At 33.3% G+C, this 21,711-nt stretch overlaps 3 protein-coding genes and 1 non-coding gene across 4 annotated transcripts; 3 read left to right on the forward strand and 1 right to left on the reverse strand.

Annotated features, from left to right (window-relative positions):
• Nucleotides 1-1,398: 1,398 nt before the first annotated feature.
• On the forward strand, nt 1,399-2,882 carry LOC118035806 (F-box/kelch-repeat protein At5g43190). Its single transcript, XM_035041459.2, has one exon. The coding sequence runs from the start codon at nt 1,628-1,630 to the stop codon at nt 2,750-2,752; it is 1,125 nt and encodes a 374-aa protein (XP_034897350.1). The 5' UTR covers nt 1,399-1,627; the 3' UTR covers nt 2,753-2,882.
• A 7,101-nt stretch (nt 2,883-9,983) lies between these two features.
• Nucleotides 9,984-13,132, forward strand: LOC118035807 (uncharacterized). The gene is made up of 2 exons (XM_035041460.2): nt 9,984-11,249; nt 11,745-13,132. Exons 1-2 carry the CDS (start codon nt 10,263-10,265, stop codon nt 11,820-11,822), a joined length of 1,065 nt encoding a protein of 354 aa, XP_034897351.1. The 5' UTR covers nt 9,984-10,262; the 3' UTR covers nt 11,823-13,132.
• Nucleotides 13,133-16,861: 3,729 nt separating this feature from the next.
• On the forward strand, nt 16,862-16,932 carry TRNAG-GCC (transfer RNA glycine (anticodon GCC)). Its single transcript has one exon. It is a non-coding gene; the product is annotated as a tRNA-Gly (tRNA).
• Nucleotides 16,933-20,133: 3,201 nt separating this feature from the next.
• On the reverse strand, nt 20,134-21,483 carry LOC118035809 (probable strigolactone esterase DAD2). The gene is made up of 2 exons (XM_035041461.2): nt 20,929-21,483; nt 20,134-20,762 (listed from the first exon to the last, which is right to left on the reverse strand). The coding sequence occupies exons 1-2, from the start codon at nt 21,297-21,299 to the stop codon at nt 20,333-20,335; spliced, it is 801 nt and encodes a 266-aa protein (XP_034897352.1). The 5' UTR covers nt 21,300-21,483; the 3' UTR covers nt 20,134-20,332.
• Nucleotides 21,484-21,711: the final 228 nt, after the last annotated feature.

Raw genomic sequence — 21,711 nt, forward strand, 5'->3', positions numbered from 1 at the left:
ATATTAGATATACCAGTGGCGGGAGTTTTGGGGTTTTGTTTAGAGACCCCAAAAAGAAAGAAGGAGAAAGTGGAGGTTGTAGAAGTTGAAGGAGATGGTTATTTTATCTGTAGCAAGAGAGGACGGAGAGGTGGGATCCAACAGGCCAAAATGATTTGGAGATCAAAGTGGCAAAATAGGTTTAGGGTTGGTTATCTAGTTCACTTCCGTTCAAGGGTCTTCAGACTCTTGTGGATATCTGGGCTGTAAATATGCATTATTTGATCCCTGCTACTGTCTATTAAGAAGGCTGGGCTTGGATGTTAGGTGCTGATGCCAGAGTGTTACCTTGATGTTGGAACCTTCTTGTGACCACATTTAAGCTTCAGGTTGTAGAGTACATAAGTTGGGCCAGAAGATTGCAAAGCGTATTTATTTATACCTCGAATACTTATTGGGGAAATTCAGCACTGTATGACAACAACTTCTTTGGAGTGGAAAGCAAGTTGGTTGGTTTGTTTAGTCTGACATCCATGAATTGTTCGCTTAAATATGTTGTGTAGGTTATGATTCCTAACTGAAACCCATGCCTAAGTGCATGTCTCATCATCTTACATGTGCTTATAATTTATAGGGTGAATAGCTGCATAGTAGACAGAGTATATAGGTTTTAGAAATAAATATGCTTCAAATTTCTTTGTAGTATTTATTCAACTTCTTGAAAATTAGTTCTTAATGTGCCAGGCTGCAGAGTTGCTTGGTCACCCACATTAACATGTCACCCAAATTAGTTCTTAATATGTCAATGGTGGTTATTGTTTTAGATTTTATTTTTTTATTGCAAGTGATTAAATATTTTATATTAAATATTTGATATATATATTAGATAAACTTGAAAAAAAATTAATTCATTAATAAATTATTTTCCAGTTCATTTTTCATAACACTACCAAACATCGGAAAAATACTTTCCCGGAATTCACTTTCCCGGAAATTCACTTTCCAAAAAGAAACAACTTTCCCGCAAACAAACGAAGCCTATGTAAGCTTTCAAAAGTTCTAAAATTTGAAAGACTCGAACTGATTATTTTTAAAAAGCAAATCTAAAGTTTGATCAGTTGAGCTACATCTCTCATAATTATTTCTTGAAATCATTAAAAATGAACTACTTGTTTCTTTTTATCAATTACCAACAATAATTGTTGACGGAAACATCATATTATTTAAAAAATAAGGGGAAATCTGAGATAGGAAATGGTTGATTTCTAAAAAACGTTTTGAACTGGACGATCTAACATTGCCAGTGATGATATTTCCCCCCTCAATTGTATTCTATTGAGCACTGAGGACAAATTAGTATAAAATAAAAAAGCCTACTTGCTGCTAAAAGCCCAAAACCAAACACCCACTTGTTGGTTCAGCCAATCACTTGTTTGACCGGTGCTTTCAATTGATCAGACTAACTTTTAAAGTCAATCTCTCTTTCTTGTCACTTGCCAGAGACATTATAGAATTGAACACGCCACCCACATCTAGAATGCAACTTTTAAACACTGTGCCTTTACGTCCGTGTGTTTAGCCCCCGTTTCAGTTCAAAAACACTAAACAAAGTGGGATTAGCTTAGCCTCCGGCAAAGATCTCCAATCCATGACGCCAAAGAGTCTACAGTCTCCATCAAGGTTACCCGAAATGGATCCTGCAATCTGGAGCCGTCTACCGGAGGAGTTACTGGAGCATGTTCTATCTTGCCTACCTTTAAAAACTTTCTTGAATTTGAGATCAACTTGCAAGCGTTTCAAGTCTCTTACGTTTTCTCCCTCTTTCATGTCCAAACACACGACTCGTGGCTCTCCTTTCTCTTCCTTTCTCTTGCTTTCTCACCCTCAGTTTTACCACCAGTACCCTTTATATGATTCTATCATTGGCTCCTGGCGCCACTTAGCTTTATCACTGTCTTTTTTGCTACCCGTTACCGGTTCTAATGGCTCCCCATCTTGTTCTCTTCTTTCATCATCTAACGGGCTCTTTTGTTTCTCTCTTCCTAGTTCAAAGTCTTTTCTTGTGTGCAACTTCTTGGCTAAATCTTCAAGGATTGTTGAATTCCCAAGTTACCCTTTTGCTTTTGAGTCACTTGCCTTCGTGTCAATGCCATTTGGGTACAAGATTTTTGTGCTATGCTCTAAGTTCTCTTCCAATTCTGTTTTTGTTTACGATTCCAGAGTTCATTCTTGGCAAAAGTTTGATCGCTTTGAGCCAATTTTAGGCGATAATTATCGTCAAGAAGGCGTGTTCTTTAATGGGTCATTGTATTTTACCACCTCCGAGCCATTTTCTATAGTGTGCTTCGATTTGGAGAGTGGTAGGTGGGAGCGATTAGACAACGAATTGCCAGGGGACCTAACATTTGTTAGGTTGGTGAGTGATGGTGAAAATAAGCTGTATTTGATTGGTGGGGTTGGGAGAAATGGGATTTCAAGGAGCATGAAATTGTGGGAATTGGGTGGTGGAAGGAACTGGATTGAAGCTGAAAGCTTGCCTGAACTGATGTGTAAGAAGTTTGTTTCAGTATGTTACCACAACTATGAGCGTGTTTATTGCTTTTGGCATCAGGGGATGATCTGTGTCTGCTGCTATACTTGGCCAGAGATATTGTATTGCAAGGTGTCAAAGAGGACTTGGCATTGGCTCCCTAAATGTCCTTCGTTGCCTGAGAAGTGGAGCTGTGGCTTCAGGTGGTTTTCTTTTGTTCCAGAGTTGTATGCTACAGTTTAAGGCATCTGTTAGTGTTTCTTGGTCTATGTGTGAGGGTGTTTATTTATTTTATTTTTCCTGGAATGGTACTTTCTTTTGTAACTTATCAGATTCTGCTTGTTTCTAAATAAAGTTCGTGGCGTTGAAATTTGTTGCGTTAGGATTTGATTCTGTTTCTATTCAGGAGTCTGAGTTTTGTGTTGCCGTAAAAGGGATGGCTGTTATGGATACATATATTGCAGAAAAATAGGCAATATCAGCAACGTCCATTGAATATTAGTTGGAGCGGAAAGGCTCACAATATGACAAAACTAGCAGTTGATATTTGGAGCAATGCCATAGCCGACTTTAACTACTGTCTAGTGTAACCGTGCAATGTCAGCACGTACCTCGCTAAGCAAAGCTTTTGTCCATTGATTATACTAACTTTTATCAAATGGGGTGAAATTAAAAAAAAAAAAAAAAAAAAAAAAAAACTATAAAGGGTTAGCCCAATAAAATTAAATTGCTCAAAAAAAAAAAAAAAAAAAAACATCATCTTAAAAAAAAAAAAAAAAAAAAACCAAAAATACTGAAGAACCTCCTAAATCTAGTATAATCTCTAAAACCTGTACTTTGTGATATCCTAGTTCTAGACCAATTAAGAAGATTAAATTTAAACAAATTTAATTTTAAATGATGAAATCATGAAAAAATTATCAATAAAAAACTTACATAAGAAAAAAAAAGGGAACAAAAACAATGAAGATAAATTTTGATAGAAAAAAATCAATGAGGATGAAATTTGTAAAAACAAATTAAACAAATGATCCCAAACAAAATAAATAGCAACTAAACTAATGAAGACCAGATTTGAAAGATTAAAAAAATTACAGAGGAGCAAAATTAAAAAACATTTGGAACCATGTGAAATTGAAAAAAAAAATTAAAAAAATAAAAAATAATTTCAGGGCTTTGAAGTTTTCATAGGTGGTGCAAATTTCAAGGTAGAGAGAGAAGAAGCGAAAAAAATGAAATAGACTCCGACACCAAACTAATGGCAATGTTGATACACACATCACATCAATATGTAGAGGGTGCTGGGATCTTTTAAAAGCCGATCTTGAAGGTTATTTTTGGTGGCTGATCAAATTTGCATATACTTTCTAAATAGCATGTGGGTCGCTCACATGCTGGCATATGCCAATGAATATTTCTTTCTCAAATAATATTTAATATATATTAATTACAATAATGTCCTTAAAAAATCTCAAAATGTACAACAAAACCAATATTAAATTACCAGGGAAGAGGTTTTTTTTTTTTGTCTAAAAGGGCACCAAAATACAAAAACACCCGTGAGCCAAAAGCATAGGAGTTTTGTATTCCAAGGATAAAATAGTAATTTTATTGAGAAAAAAATAGAATGACAAATATAACCCTATACAATATACTAAATACAGTATGTTACATTCAAAGCTTAATTTATTGTTTTTTTATGAGGGCAAATTTGTAATTATACTATTTTAATAAATAGTAAATTGTGAGCGGATGCAGAGTAATATCACTAGTATATTTTGTGTTTTTGATAATTGTTTAAATGTTTTGTTAGTGATAGTCCTGCCTTGGAAAATTCTCAAGATGAAGACATCTAGATATTAAGAAAGTTCAAATATGCTTTGTTTTATTCTTGTTTCATTTTCTATCATCACTTTCACAAAGTCTCACTGGTGTATGGACGGATGCATCTGTTTATATTCGAAGCCTCCTAAGGTTTAAAACCTGTCTAACACCGTATAGTCTACGATGCTTCTTTTTTCTTATAACCATTAACCACTACAGGAAAGTTTTTGTTTAAAAGTACAGTAGAGTTTATTTTTTAAAATATTTTTTATTTAAAAATATATTAAAATAATATTTTTTTATTTTTTAATATCAAAAAAATATAAAAATACTAAAAACATTATTTTAAAACTAAAAAAAATTCGAAAAAGTTGTTGATACTATAATATAAATAGTTCGTGTGCCGTCATAATCATTAGAATTATATATATATATATGTATATAATTCCGCTGTAGCGGATTTAGTAGGTCGTCACATTAAAAATTGAGAAAACTCCATCTGATAGATGCAATCCGAACGCTGATTGCAACTGTCCCTCGTCAATTTCCATTATGTTGACGGTTCAAGCATGCTTAATTCACTTAAAATCAGCACTTATTAGGTTTTTTTTTTTAATAAAAAAAAATATATCCGGATTAACTTACATGTACATCGATTAATTCTCTAAAATCCTAAAGTTAATGACCATATAAGTCTCTGTTGACTCTGAGATTTGTGGTACTCGAAATGGTGACCTCTAGAAAGTAAGCGCAGGACCTTATTAGTTGAACTACAATTCTTAGGGTTAGGTTTTTTAAAATATATACGTGAAGAGGAAAATTATAAAATTTAATATTTTTTGGAGTCTCTATAATCCTGTTAAATAAATCTAGGGTTATTTAGTGTTTATAGAAAAATCAATTGAAGATCAGATGTTCTTTTCAGCTTTAAATAATTACTTCAAAACTGGGTTGTTGCAAGCCACAAGTTATTCAAGTGTCCGACCCTAATGATAATCCACACTTACCACAAGTGAAAAAAAATCTTTTAAACCCTTTTAAGAGAAAGATGAATTGTTTTACCTTCAAGTTCTAGTTTTTTTTTCTTTTGTGTTTTAGGTATTTCTGTATTGTACTCCACTTTATCTTCGAAAAAATAAGAGACATAATCTTTTTTTATTAAAAAAACCTAAAAAACTCTATAAAAGTAAAATATCAATTTGCCTCTTAAATAATATCACATATATTATTTTAGGTTTGTTTTATAAATTTATTCAATCAAGTCTTTAGTTATTGTTCATAGGTCTAGAATTATAATTCACAATTTTAATTACATTATAATTCTCAATTTCTAAAATTTATTTATAATTAAATCACACTTAATTAATTATTCTATTTTATTTTCTGACTAATAGTTCTTATGTATATAACCAATTAGGTTTTTTAATAAGTTGGCTAAAATATAAATTATAATTCTAAATAAAATAGATTAAAAAATTAAAAAATATAATAATTTATTGTCAATTCATAATTCATGCCATCATCTAAACCAAAAGTAGCATTTTTCTACAGATAACATGCATGGTAGCTAGGTTTAGCCAACGCTTATGGCAATGAATGCATGAAAATATAAAAACACAAATATATGTAATTATAAACTCATTAGTCCAACTTTCACAAGGTTTGGACTATCTGTAACCTAAAAACATGTATAACACTTTAGAAAAATCTGCAGCTGATTTTTCCTGTATCAAAATATGTAGTTTACCAGAGAAAAATTAGAGTAATACAAAAGAAATTGATTGCATCATTCCTACAACAAAGTGAACATCCAACAGTTAAAGTGTTCTCATTAGTAAAGAACCTACGACTCATCTCTCCCACCTCCGTTCAGCTGATTCAGGTTATGTAAACAGGAAAACCTTACTGAATCTCCTTTGCCAACCCTACTAAGAGAAAAGAGAACACTTCATCAATGTTGCCGTGTTTCAAGCTTGCAAATATTATCGCCATGGTTTGTGATGTTTCCATTACATCCTTAAACAAACTATTCAGTACTGATGCTTCTTGGTGTTACAAATCTCAACTCCCAATTAAAAAAAATTAAAATTAATCTACTACGTTAAAATGATTTATGTCCAACTCATCATAAATAACGGGACAATTATCTAGTAACGGCAACGCCTAGAATATCGAATATCAAAGATGAAATGATGGCTATAGAATTTTGTAATGGAAAGTAGTGTCATAATTTTCTAACCAATGTCATCAATTTTGTGCAAATGAGTTCCTTGTGGGCTGTCCGCTTGGCAGCAGAGAATCCTAAACTTAAACTTGGATTGAATGAGGTAATAAAAAATATTTACACCTAAAAGTAATAAAATCGGCAAAACTTAGAAAGAAACCCCAATATGGTCATTGGACCCGCCCAGGAAACCGGGCCTCTGACCCAATTTTCCCAAATTTACTTATAAGTTTGAAGATGGGTGGGTTAAGAATGTAGCAGAATGAAACCTCAGGGCCTAAGCCCGCCATGAAAGATCCGGTGGTTCCTCCGCAACGATCTCAAGAATATTTGCTTGCATGCAAACTAGTGGAGCATATTAAAATTATCTAAACTTGAAAATTGGAAAGCGGTTCATTGGTAGTCCAAGTGTCCATGGCTAATCATTTAGGCAAGGTTCCTAACTTTCTCGTGTTTCGCTGGCTTATGTATTCAAGAACATATTAAAACAAATAATTATAAAACAAACCTCATAATATTATTATGAAAATAAGCAAGCAGATTTCAAAAAATAAAGTTTTTCTTGGGCTTCTTCACCTGGATCTCATATAATGGCGACACGTGTACAAAACAAATCAGACAGAAAAACTAACCGCAATAAACTAATTCACCATTTACCTTCACGATCCAAACAGCCGGCAAGACCTCCATTTTTTTAGACGAACCCAGAGGAGTTTGTCGTTGGCATGCCCTGGCCTTACCTATATGGACGCTCCATGTTCGATGAAAGCACGAGCAATTAACAAAAGAATTTTCCCAAAATATTCCCTAACGTGGCACCCATGTCCCTGTTTGGCATCAGTGCTTCAATTTTTCAAATATTTTTTATATTAAAAATATTAAATTGATATTTTTTTAATATTTTTGAAATGATAGTATCAAAATAAATTTTAAAAATATATTATTTTAATACATTTTAAATAAAAACTATGCACAACAATAAAAAAAAAAATTACTTAAAAATGCCAAAAGGTACCCAATTAACTAATGTACAATAATGCTAAACCTCATGTCCCCATCACTCAAAGACAGGAAAAAAAAAAAAAAAAAAAAAGAGGGGATTTTTTTAAAAAATTAACATAATAATTTAAAATTTTTAGTAGAGTGACACTATTTGAAAATATTTTAGCAAAATAACATATTTTCAATATGTTGCGCCTCTAAAGCGTCAACTTTACTACATATCACTATTTCCAATCACAATAAAATAGTTCTTGCACATTAGAAGAGCAATAATTAAACATATTGCATTTCAAATACGCAACAATTTAATATGTCATGCTTCAAAAGCATAATATGTCATGAAATTTAAATCTTTTTTTAAATGAAAGAACATGACAAACAAAATCTCATTCTCTCCCTCTCAAAACCGACGTTCCCAACCCTAATCTCTCTAAAAGTCCTACCAATCATTTATTTTTTTTCCCCTTAAAACACCCAATAATCGAATCTATCTTAGTCTTCAAGCATTTTATAACATTTTTCTTTTCAAAATCTATAACTGCCATCTTTGTCCTCAACACCCCAATCTTTTTCTAGTCCTTCAAATAAGGTAAACATACTACATTTCTATAAATTTGTGTTTGGTTTAGTTAAAATGAAATAATTGTTTAGAGTGTAGGTTGAATTCAGGATTCGTTGAATTAATAATAAATTAGCTATAAATATTATTTACTATAATTGATTTGATATAGTTGAACATGAAAATGAGTTAAATTAATTATTTCAATTAATTATGTGTTGCGCTGAGTTTTGGATAAGTTGCCGAACTAGTGATTTTATATGTTGTTGGAATTAAATAATAATGTTATCAACTACACTTAATGATTTCATGCAATAAAGCATGTATATGGTAGAATTATGATGAATTACATGCTGCATTAAATCGCAGATAAGTTGTTGAATTTGGTATTTTTTTTAATAGTTTTAATTTGCTATGAATTTGGGTTTGATTTATGAAAATATCAATTAGATTTGATATCATGAATTATGTTTATATTTGTTCAAGTATGCTTTTGGATTAAATTTTAGAATTTTTTTTGAATTTGTTATAAATTTTGGTAGTTACGGTTAGGAAAATATAATTTAGTTAAAATTATATTCAATTGACCATAATTCTATTTGTTTATTTTTCTTATAAAATATCATATAACATATTTATATCATATCATTATAGTAACAATATTGTTTCTCATGTGAATAATAGTATCGTATATAATGACAGGAGCAGTTTGATGTTAATTGGTAATTTAGGCAAATCATATATGGAAATTAAAGCAACTAATTGTTATGGACTTGGGTGGAACTATAATGAATATTGATGTTGAAATAAAATAGAAGTGTCAAATTGGTGAACATGTGTATTATCCTATATCAATTGTATTTTATGGGAGTTTTAATATAATGATTGATTCTTTCATCTAAAGTTGATTGAACATGATGGTATTTGAATGTGAGTAGTTCATCAAAATCTTTACAAGTCCTCACAATATGTTTGTCCTTCAAAGTCAATTAATGGATGGAAAAATAGTTTATTGTTGGATGATTGCTATAAATGATTAATGATATATGTTTGACAATTTATTTGTTGATCAATATAGATTTGGCTATTTTAAGCCCAGTGACAATGAAGATGATAAGACATTAGATATATGAGTTATGTTGATATATTTTGGGATTTCAATTACTAAAATGTTGTTTTATTAAAGCATTTAAGATTCATTTTGCATGTATACATGTTTATTCATTTGCATCCCCGTGGCTACTTATGATTATGAAATGTGAAAATTTATTGTGTTTGATTATTATGATTTTTTACAGGTATTTTTTAATGGGATAAAATTTTAGATATATTTTCCAAATATAAGAAACTCTAGCCAAATTTTGTTAAAATTAGAAAATTTTTTAATCTTCTAAAGTCATTAACTAAATTAAATGTAAGATCAACAAACTAAATAATAAACCACATAAGAACTATTTTTTGTTAGATTTAGAATTAGGTGGAAATTTGTTGCTAGATTTTTTGTGGAATTTTGGAATGAATACTAGATTTTAATTGATGTCGTGATAAGAATCCTAATATTTAATTAACGTTGCAGTTTTACAACGTTAGATCAATTAATTATTGTAGTTGAGAAACGTGACATCAATTATATATCTTATATTTTAACCGCAACATTAATTAAATATCATAATTATGTGACTTTCAAAAATATATTATTTCACCAAAATTTATTGTTGTTAAGTTAATTCCTTTTTTTTTAATGTTAATCATCTAATTTGTCCAAAAAAAAAACCAAAACACAAAACTCAAATTAAAAAAAAAAAAGGTTCCAAAAGCTTTTTTATTATCATTTATAGAAAGAAAAAAACCAAGAGCTTTATCGAATAGCGAACCTTCCTTCCATGCTCGCGTTTAAAGATTGACCTTTCGCACGTGCTCGGACCCGCCTCGGATTTGGGGTGTTCAATAATATGCACGTGTCAGCGCAGCTTCCAATCACCCACGCCCGCTTGTCCGTTCTCCTCTCTTATTACCTTCCCTTCTGTCTTGACTGGCCTAGCTCTCTCCAGTATCCCCGAACAAAACCCAGCCACACTAACCCAACCCGAATATCCTCATCTCTGACCCAATCCTAATCCATCCCGAATTTTTATGCCAGAATTATGGATATGGAGAGGAAGAATTCTGCTAATTTCACGTATATGGGGAGGAGCATTAGTGAATTGAGTGTTAACGACGATTCCTTAGCTTTCAGTGACTGTAACAGCGACAAATCCGGAGAGTTCCCTGCTTCGGCGTCTCAGAGTCGAAGATTATTACTATCCTGTGCAGCGGATAATTCCGATGATCTGATACGCCAACTGGTATCGGATCTTGAGTCCTGTTCGATTGACGAGCAAAAACAAGCTGCCATGGAGATCAGACTCCTTGCCAAGAACAAACCAGAGAATCGCCTCAAAATCGCTAAAGCTGGTGCAATCAAGCCTTTAATTTCGCTAATTTCATCGTCTGATTCTCAGCTTCAAGAGTACGGTGTCACTGCTATTTTGAATCTATCACTCTGTGATGAGAATAAAGGATTGATAGCTTCATCAGGCGCGATTAAGCCATTGGTTAGGGCTCTGAAAACAGGGACATCGACGGCGAAAGAGAACGCTGCGTGTGCTTTACTTCGTTTATCACAAATGGAAGAGAATAAAGTCGCAATCGGCCGGTCAGGAGCGATTCCTCTTCTGGTATGCCTGCTCGAAACCGGAGGATTTCGCGGGAAAAAAGATTCAGCAACTGCTTTATATTTGCTGTGCTCGGTTAAGGAGAATAAAATCAGGGCCGTCCAAGCTGGGATCATGAAGCCACTAGTGGAGCTAATGGCTGATTTCGAGTCAAACATGGTGGACAAGTCAGCGTTTGTTTTGAGCATGTTGGTTACGGTTCCTGAAGCGAAAACCGCAGTTGTTGAAGAAGCAGGGATTCCAGTTCTGGTAGAGATTGTTGAAGTTGGGTCCCAGAGGCAAAAGGAGATTGCGGTTTCGATACTGTTGCAGATTTGTGAAGATAACATGGTGTATTGCTCTATGGTTGCTCGAGAAGGAGCGATTCCTCCCTTGGTGGCTTTGTCACAATCCGGCACTCATCGTGCCAAGCAGAAGGTGAGCGTCATTGTTAAGTCCATGTCTGCCGGTGCAACTGACGTGGCAGGCTAATTTTGAAAATCAATGTCGTTTTGTTGGCTATGTTTTGAAGCCGAGAGATCATTATTTGGCCACGTCAGTCAATTATTTAATTTCACCTCTCTTTTTGGTAAAAAAAAAAAACAAATTTTATTGTAAAAAAAAAAAAGTAGAAGAAATTGGTTTTTATTTTCTGAACTGCTGCCCGTAAATAAATAGAGGTATTTATCTAAAAATATCTTACTTAAAATGAGTTTTTGGAACAATATAATCACTGAATTCTATTCATACATGACACCAGCTATTAAATGTTTCGAAAGGATATTTTCAAATATATTACATTTATTATTACTTTTAGTAAATCCTAAGATATTTGGTACGCCGCTAGTATACGTTCCGTAGCTCAGTGTCTTTATTTTTCAATTTTGCATTATTGTGTCTAATGGGTATTGGTATGTCGTTTTGTGCGGACAGGCGGAGGCATTGATAGAGCTTCTACGGCAACTAAGATCCGGTAACGCCGCTGCTAAAACGTCAGATGTGTCAGTATGAATGTCCCTACCACATGCCCATGTGTAATCATACATTTATACAGTGCATAGCTTTTAAGAAAGAAAAACAAACTGTAAATATCTTTGTAACTGGGAGCTTGTAAAATCCCTGCCAACCTTTGGGTGTTGCTTTTGCGGATTTTAAAACTGTGTTTTGGTACCTTGTCTCTTACCTAATTTATTATTGTATATTTCTTTCCATTAAAATAATAATGAATGATATGTGGTATATAAATTAACAACACATCGAGAGGGAGAGTTACAAGAGCTGTCGAAGAGTCGCTGATGTTTCCCGCTCAACAATTCCCACGACCACGAGGAACTCGTGGACAAGGTAAGAGTCTTCAAGCATTTTTGTTCAAATTAAAGCCGTTGATTTTGGGTATTACAGCCCCTCTTTTATTGCCAAATAGAATCAAATGTTTATTAGTTATGATGGCGGTAGGCCGCGTTTTTTTTTCTGGGACCCAGGTTTGCCGGCTGGAGGGCTAGCACTCACATCTGGGTTGTTTGCCTTTCCTGATAATCACAATTTTTTTCTTTTAAATCTTTCCTGTGTGAGGCTGCTTTTTGGAACGGGGCACTTTTCCGATCCATTAAGCTTACTAATTATACTTTAGTGGTTGGTATTAGTGGTAACTATAACCCAATTTAGAATGTAACTAAGCTAGTTGGATTGCGCTCCACTGCACTTGTGGGTTAATAGATTTTTTAAAAAAACCTTTGTTAACATGTTTTTAGTAAAAATAGTATAAAAATTAACTAGATATAACTCAATCGAGTTGATAAGTTTGAAGATTATTTATACCATTAGAAAAAACAATAATAAAAATAAATATTTATAAAACAAATCACTAATAAAATAACTAGAATATTTATTTGATACTTATGGTAATTTTATAAAAAGTAAAATTAATTATGAAAGTAAATTATAAATAAAAAAATATTTAAAGAAAAAAAAAAATATAAAAAATAAAATAAAAATCAAAGTTGGTGTGCGGGTCAAAGGTTCTATTTTTCGACAACGGACAGACGTAGAGCACGAAAGAAATAGGGATTATTGGAGTCGATCATGATTATTTGTGCATCCCGCAGGTCATAAGGGATGGCTCCGAGGGCTATTTGGTGATGTTGAAAGCGAGAGATGCAGTCAGAGAGTGGAGTTTGTCGCGTCAGCTGATGCAGTTTTTAATACATTTAACTGGAGAGGTCACTTAACAAATGCGGGGGTTATCATCACCGAGCCCCAACCAGAAATTCAATTTGATCATGTTGAGTGGAATAACATCATTTTAAAACTTATTTCTTTAATTTGTAGTTCACATTCGAGGGATCCATCTCTGTTGCTCAATCAGAGAGGTTTCCGTTTGTCATAATATATAAATTATGAACTAGTGGAGCAAAGTGACATATGAGTTTAAATTAATCTGACTTGTCAAGTGAAATAGAACAATTTTTTTCCTTCTTATCGTCGTCTGTAAATTTATTTAAAAAAATTGAACCATTAACATGGTTAAACCAAGGTTATCAATTCATTTCGTTTCGTCTAGAATGACCGAAATATTCCATACCAGTTCAAAAAACAGAACAAAACGGGACAAATTTTATCTCATTTTAAATCTCGATTCATTCCGGATTTTTCGGCTAAATTCCGCCCGAAACGTTCTGGTTTCATTCTACATGTTTCATTCCGCTCTTGAAAAGCTATTGAATCAAATTGAACTTTACTCAATTTCATTACTTAAATCACTCAATTATAAAAAACTCTTTTTCATTGCTATTTTCAATAGTAATGATATTAATAATAATGTTGAAAATTATTATTACTATTTTTATTAACAATAATATTAATTTTTTAAAATTAGATTTATCACTGATATATATAGTATATATTCATGTTGTTTTTTTTCATGTTTATACTTTGTAGGAATTTGAGCAAAACAAGAGATGCTTAAGATTCCATTAGCCACTTGATAACATTGACTTAACTTTATATTTAAAATATTTTTGTTAAAACATTTTACTTTCATAATATTTTGATATTTTGTTTAAGTTGAATTACTTTAAGTTAAATGTATATTTAATCTTGACTATTTAGAAATATTTTAAATTTTAAAATTATATTTGTTTGGCATTGTGTTTGTATTGCATAATTTATCTTGAATATGAACAGTACAATCTCGAAACGACACGCTGAAATACTCTGAAACTGAAACATTCCATTCTAATTAAAAATACAAAATACTTATCAAAATGGAATTGATAACTTAAGTTAAACTAGAGGACTCAAATCCCTTAATATATAATTAAAAGGCTTGGAATAAGTATTTAAATGAGGTAAACTCGAAAGAGCAACTTGGTTTCCAGTCAAGGGTGTAGAAGGTCAAAGGCTACTCGAACCAATTTTAGGAGAAAAACAAAATTATAGGACACGTAGCGTAGCGTTCACACTATACTCGATTGCGATGCAAAATATGGAGCCACAAAGCCACCGGCATTGACCATTATATGACACGTGAAACTTCGTCGGTTGTGTAGAAATTGGTGGGATGATGCCATCATAAAAGTAGCCAGTAGCTACGGCTGCCAGGGGAAGGAAGCAACTCGAAAAAGAAAAAACAGATAAATGGAGTAAATAAAACAAAGAAAAAAGAATGGGGGGCGGTTCCGAGGGAACGCTACTCTACTCGGAAATTGATTTTATGTTGCCATCGTGTTCATCTTTAACTGTTTACGATCGAGAGAGCCTGCTTTGGTCACGTTTTGGAATGCCAATGCAGTTCAATGCAATCTGCTTCGAAAATCTTATAATTTTAATCGATCAAATTGGGGATATGGTAAAGGAGCGTGTACGCGTACTGGGTTGCCTCGCAAGAGACTTAAATTTTTTATTAGTATATCTTAAAAAAGAAAAAAAAAAAAACAACGAATTAAGATTGGGCTCTACATATATTATAATTTTCTTGAATTTCTTGAATTCTCAAATATGTTAGAGCTGCATGCATCAACATAAATGTATCCTGATAAAGGAGCATTGAGTTTAACTAAAGCCAAAACCAATTAAGATTGGGTCTGGATAAGTTCAGTCTAACACTAACTAGACCCAATTATAATTAAACTTGACAGTATAATAACTCCAAGCATTGGCCTAATATTACTAGGTTTGGAGTTGTCAAAACTCATGTTTATAATGGTAGCATCTGCCAGACCTAGCGCTTCGGTGTGGCAGATGGTGTTAGACCCAATGCTTGGGTTTGACAGTGCGTTAAGCCTAAACGCCGGGTCTAACACCATCTGTCACACCCAAGCACTTTCTAGGTATGGCAGGTGTTGCAAGCATAGTAACTTAGCCTAGTGCATTACTAGGTTAATAGGGTGGGTTTAAACCATGTTTCATAAAAATGTCGAGCCCAATGATTTTTGTCACCATAGCTCGGACATGACTGGATAAAATAGGCAAAATAAATATTATAATGCAACTCAAAAATTATAAAAATGAAATTATACTTCATTCATTCCTTTTCACAAAAAAAAAACTCATGGGTTATAAATATATTATGAGACCTTAATAACAAAGGCTTACAATCTTTATTTTCTACTGAATATATATTTTTCAAATCATCCCTCTCTAGAATATTATTATATTTTTTTATTTCTAAAAAGATACTTATTTAAAAATCAAAACGTCCTCAACTTTAACATAGGGAATCCTTGGCAGATATTAGCCACATGCTATATCGACTTACCGAGTATCAAGTATAAACTATCAATCACTTTAACTAGGAAGAATTAATGAGATTGCTAAGACTAATTAACTAAGCGATTATCCAACTCAAAAGCTCTGTTCCTAGGCTAGTTGGATTTTTTCAATTTTATCATAAAAGCCTTTAAATTTAAACATATAGTTATTTCAATTAATCATTTTATATTCATGTGTTTTTTTTATCACTTAATTTTATATTTTTGAATTCATTAAGTTGACTTTATTTTGAAAATTTATCTAGCTAATCAATAATAACTTGTGTTTAACTAGTACATTATTAAATACTCTCCATTTATAAGAGTATTTTTATGTCTATATAATTAAGACATATATCATCAAATAAACTAGACATTGGATCCATACCTTTCAATGAAACCTCTTTTGTTTTTAGATATTCATAAGCCATATACCGAGTTTTTAATATTGAATTTTATACTTCGTTATATCATTGATCAAAGCAACTTTTAAATTTAGATGAAAATAAAATACAGCTTGTATATAATATAGCACAAACATCATAAATCTCTTCTCAAATACGACTTGTCCCTCCTAAAAAAACCCAAAATTAATTTCCAAGGGTTATTGTTTATAGAATCCTATTATAAATCAATAATGTCGCTTCCTACTTTATTCTCCATTTTCTTCTTCTTCAAGTACCATTGCTATTTATCTTTTTTACATGGATTGACTTTTGTGTCAGCTTGCTTTTCCCCAGATTAGCCAAACAAACTAATTTGTGAACTGGATTTATGTTTTTTTTCCAGTGTAGTATGAGGCTTCTCATCATCGGGATCTTGCTGAAAAGTCTGCGTGCTTGTATCTAAAATTCTTTGTATAGAATCTATATCAACTGGATCTCATTCAGACATGTTGGGTTAATTAAATTACACTGAATCAGTTCTTTTCTTGTTCAATTTAAAACCTGAGCAAGAAAAGTAGCCAAATAAAATATCTTTAGATTAACCTACTAAGCTGGGTTGGTTTTTGCGCCCCGGCTAAAGAGTTTTGTGCAATAAAGCATATTCGATTTTTGTTCAAATATGATGCATTCCGTTAAAATTAGCATAATTTATCTAGAATATTAATATATTCTGGAAAACAAAAAACCAAGTGAAAAATAGAGCACGTATTTCAAATCCTCCGAATTTTTTTGCAAGTAAAAAACTTAACGGTTTTAAGATAAAAAAAACTGCTGACCACACCTGCTTACGTTTGAAAAAATTGAATGGAAGAAGTAATATTTAAATTGTGATGTGAAGACCAACGAAATCAAAGCAGCACCAGTGGTCTAGTGGTAGAATAGTACCCTGCCACGGTACAGACCCGGGTTCGATTCCCGGCTGGTGCAAGTTTTTATTTTTTGGAGCAAAACCTTTTTTACTTCCAATGAGAAATATGAACTTTCCATTTTTTTTTTATTTTTACCTGAAAGATGCGTGCTTGCTTTATCAACCATCGCTAGATTTGACCAGAGTTCGATGAACACTTTATCAAGAACCATTTAAAGACTCTGAATCTGGACTCGTGGTGTTGGGAACATGTCACTTGGTGAAGGGGACCAGTTGCTGCTACATGATATACTTCAACGTGCTCGATGCAGATTGTGGAAGCATGCCATCAATGATCAAATCAAACATGCTATGGATAGGCCTGAAGTACAATTATATGTACTCGTTAATGAAAGACCATAATAAATCTCTGAGGTGGGGGGGGAGGATAGCGGGGGTGAGACCACCTAGGAACCCATTTCAAGAAAAAAAGTTCTTTTTTTTTAAAAAAGAAAAGCTTACTTTTTATGAAGACTAACAAAATTCATTTTTGGGGGAAAATATACCAAATCCTTTTGAACTATAGCTCAAGGCAGAAACAATTATTGAATAACTTATTCAGCATATAGAAAACGATAAAATATACCCTAGATCATGTTATAAGAACATGTTGTGCATATAGAAAACGATAAGCTAGACATTCCCATGGTATTTGCTGGTGATTCATCAGTTAAGGATGCCATTTCCTAAAGTAACAAAGCAATAGAAAACGATTAAACAAAAAAAAAAAACCGAAAGAGCTCTTAGTTTATATTATATTTATAGTGAAAGAAAATATGGTGTGAAAATGTTAAACCGAATCTAATAAATTACAAAGTTACATGAAATAAACTGTATTATGATGAGTTGTAATCGGTCATAAATAAAAGAATGATTATGATTATGATAGGAGAATGATAAATTAATCGTGTATAACAATAAAAAAAAATCAATAATTAAAAATATATAATATTGAATGAATATAAAGTTTCAACCTCTTGAAAAAAGATTAATGGAATGGTGCTGCACGTATAATTAATAAAATTATTAAAAGGTTGTCGAGACTATCTTTATATTAGATATATAAAAAAAATCTCTGTTTTCATGAGATCAAGACTTACAATAATAAGCACAAAGCAGGAGGGGGTAATTGATTGATCTCTAGGATAGGTGCTCACCTGAAACATGCCCATAAAGAGAGATTAACATCAAAGAGAACTTTGAATTTGATTTGACGGAGAAATTACAAAATTACAGTCTATGATGATGAATGAAGGAGCAATGAATTTGAGGCAATAAAGCTGAAAACTGACGAAAGAGACAATCAGAAATAAACCAAAGTCATTAATGAGACACTGCCGATTAATGAGAAACAAAGTCATTAATCAGAACTTTCAAAGTTATTAATGAGACAAAGGCGGAAATCCTCAATCAGCAGTTCCTAAAATAAAGGTGTCTCCATATACAAGCGAGTGTCCAAGAGCGACTGCCGATTGCCAGATCAGCTGCCCTTCGCATTACCCTTGAATAATTTGAAACTACTTCCTCTCACTGAATATCTCATCAAAATTGCGAAGAGGCCCAATTATTCTATTTCATGTTTTAAATTGGGCTGCCCCAGGGGACACGATGATAGATAGGCCTGGTACTCGTAGATAATTATCTCAGGATTAGAGTTGTTGTATTTAGCAGGGCCGTTAAAAATGATTTAAACTATGAGAGAATATTTTATTAGGCAAGTCTTTATTTTCTTACACGCATTTTTTTATAAAAAAAACATTTTTTTTTTTTTATCAATATCATGCTTTTCAGTTGAGAAACTAAAGACAATTAAAAAAAAATATTTATACAAATTTTCTTACACACTTTATATATTTGAATTACATTCAAAATAAAATAAAATTATAGAGTCTTGGGTAAAATCTTTAAAATGGTTAAGTTAACATCTTGAAATTACAAACTCGCCCTCTGCGATTTACATTTAAATCTTGATCTTTGAAGTACTTTTTTCATGAATATAAAAAGATTATGAGATCTTTTAGGTATAATAAGATTTGCATTGATTGAAAAAATAAGGGGAAAATGAGACCAAAAAAAATTATCCATGAACTAACTAGTTTAGACAATGACTCACAGTTCAATTGGGCAAATAAATTATGACAAAAATAAAATGTATCGATTAGTTTTTCGAATCCTTGAAAGTTAAATCTATAGCAGCGGTTATGATTAGAGCCTGCGGGCTCCCTTTGGTTCACAATAAACAAACAATAAGTTAAAGGACGAGTACGGAAGGAATAATCAATTAACGAGACACAACGAGAGTGATGAAACTTATTTGTTGGCAGGCATCTTTCCCACAGTGCAAATTACCTTCTGCTAAAGCTTACTAAAGCATAAAATGCCGGATGCCCTTTTCCACTCCTTGTGTACCACTCTGTGTTAAAATATTATAGAGAGGGGAAATAGAAAGAGCTGTTGTTTGCGTGAATTTTCCACGCTTTCCCTTTTCTTTTTAATCAGAAAATTCCTTGTGATCACGTAGTCGATAGACGTTCATTTTTCAATCGAGTTTTTACTATATGAAGTTCCCACTTGTTCTTAAAAGAAATTCCACCAAGTATTTTATAACAATCTTCGAAACTGGGGAAGGGGTACGATGTTGCAAAGACGAAATATAATTATGAATATTTCATGGTTAAGTATAAGATGCTGCAAATTCCTCCTCCATCGTCCACAGGCAAGAGGTCTTGCTCAGTCGTTTTAGTTCTCTCTCTCTCTCTCTTTATTGACTTGATCACTCTGTCCTCACCATGTCAAACGGACAAGAAGGCTAGCTAGGAAGGACGGACGTGAACTTTGAATTAGTTCATGTATCTTCACATTAGCAACCCATAAAGGAATAAAACGCATAGCAATGGACGGCCTCAAAAGTCAGGCAAATCAATTGCTAAAGGACAAAGAATCTCTCTCTGGCCCAAGACCCATCAAGTGGGGAGCCGCTCCTTGGCTATCAAACACTGAATTCTTACCCTCAAGAAAGAAACATGCACAAAAGTGGCGATTTTTCTTGCAAGAAGAGCAAAGTCAATCCCAACTTCGGAAAATTTGGAGTACGCAAAGTACAAACATTAATGGCGTTCCATTCCTTTCGACTTGCGTTTGTCCAAGTTATATATATATATATATATATATATATATATATATAAAGCGACAAAAAGAAGAAAGAAAAAAAGAGGAAGACAAAAAAGCAAAAGTCGTCACGTGACTATCACGTGGCTAATCTTATCCTTCTCATAAAGATCATAGGACTAATGTCCACAAATTATTCACCAGGTGTCAACATCTCCACCCGTATTATCATTTTCTCGGACCCCACACTAGTGCTGTACTGTGCTAGCACCTAGCCTAATTGCTCCAACCCTACACACAAACGAAAGTCACTCACCGTGATAGAGCTCGCCTGATGGCCGGTGCCAACATAGCTGGTGCACTTAAATGGGGCAAATGCCCCTCAGTTCTTAACATTTCCACAGTAGCTTTGCCACCCAAATGGTTCTTCAAATACTTGGCCACTGATGCTGGGACAGATACATCCTTTGATGTCTGAATTATACAACATGGTACTTTGACGAGGCCTAGTATCCCTCTTAGATCACTATTAAAAACGGTCCTCGACACAAATAAAGTAATATCTGGTCTCATGTTGAAAAGCGTTCGGCTAAATTCTCTGACAGCAGCTGGTACATCAGCTCCTACTGCTAATGGTGCAAAACCCTTGACCCAAGCCTCATAATTAGCCTCCATTGCTACAAAAACAGACTCGATTTCTTCTTGCTCGAATCCTCCATGGTAGTCTTTATCATTCAAAAATCTGATGGAATAGATTTTCAAGAAAAGCTTTGATCAACCAACCAATTTCTCAGCTAAATTAAACAAACCATCGACCACACACAAACATCAATATCAAGCCCATATCTATAGAAAAGAAAGCTACTTTTTTTGTGTGTGTAAATGCAAAATTGGGCAAAAGCCTTTACCTTGGCGATGCTCCTATCATAATAAGCTTGGTGAAGAGCTCCGGACGTCTAATGGATGCCAGAATACCGATCATTGCAGAAACAGAGTGACCCACATAAAAGCACCGGTCAACGCCAAGAGTGTCAAGAATGTTGAGCAAGTCATCGACATAAGCTTCAAGATTAGTGTAGCGTCTAAAATTGAAATAATCAGGATTGACACTACCAGCACATACAAGATCAAACAGAATCACCCGATAGTATGGTGTGAAGAAAGGGAGAATGCGTTGCCAAGCGGACTGGTCGGTGCCAAATCCATGGGCAAAAACCAGAAATTTGTCACCTTGGCCTTCGACACGGACATTGAGAGCGTCTAAGATGTGGCTACCCATGTGTGAGAAGAGGTAGACGAGAATGGGTTTTGAGATTGTCTTAAGCGAGACTCCCTAAGTGTTTGATAAGGTGAAAAACGTTGTTGCAGAGGGTGAGGGAGGGGGCACTCTCTTATGTGGCGCGTGCATATATTAAGGAGCGGGTAGGTGCAAGTGTGCTGAGGGTGTAAGTTTGTGGAGTCTGGGTGGGGGCGCTCTTTATATAGCTACGTGAACCGTAGATCTTTGGAACGTCTACAATGTAGTCATTCTACGGTGACTCATTTGTGTTTTTACAAGAATATATCGGTCCACTAGGTTAACCGCCAAATTTAACTGTACGAAAACATAATTAATAATATTTACAATGTAAAAGAGATAAATATAAAAAGAGGAGAAATAAAAGATAATTTTTAAAAAATATTATGTATAG

This window comes from Populus alba, chromosome 2 (assembly GCF_005239225.2).
Source record: "Populus alba chromosome 2, ASM523922v2, whole genome shotgun sequence".
Lineage (NCBI taxonomy): Eukaryota > Viridiplantae > Streptophyta > Magnoliopsida > Malpighiales > Salicaceae > Populus > Populus alba.

What these genes read in the sequence shown, in the direction of transcription:
- LOC118035809 (XM_035041461.2), bottom strand. Translation starts at nt 21,299, where the DNA reads ATGGGTAGCCACATCTTAGACGCTCTCAATGTCCGTGTCGAAGGCCAA. An exon ending in ATGATAGGAGCATCGCCAAG is followed by an intron (nt 20,763 to 20,928) that starts GTAAAGGCTTTT and finishes CTATTCCATCAG; the next exon opens with ATTTTTGAATGATAAAGACT.
- LOC118035807 (XM_035041460.2), top strand. Translation starts at nt 10,263, where the DNA reads ATGGATATGGAGAGGAAGAATTCTGCTAATTTCACGTATATGGGGAGG. An exon ending in CTCATCGTGCCAAGCAGAAG is followed by an intron (nt 11,250 to 11,744) that starts GTGAGCGTCATT and finishes TTGTGCGGACAG; the next exon opens with GCGGAGGCATTGATAGAGCT.
- LOC118035806 (XM_035041459.2), top strand. Translation starts at nt 1,628, where the DNA reads ATGACGCCAAAGAGTCTACAGTCTCCATCAAGGTTACCCGAAATGGAT.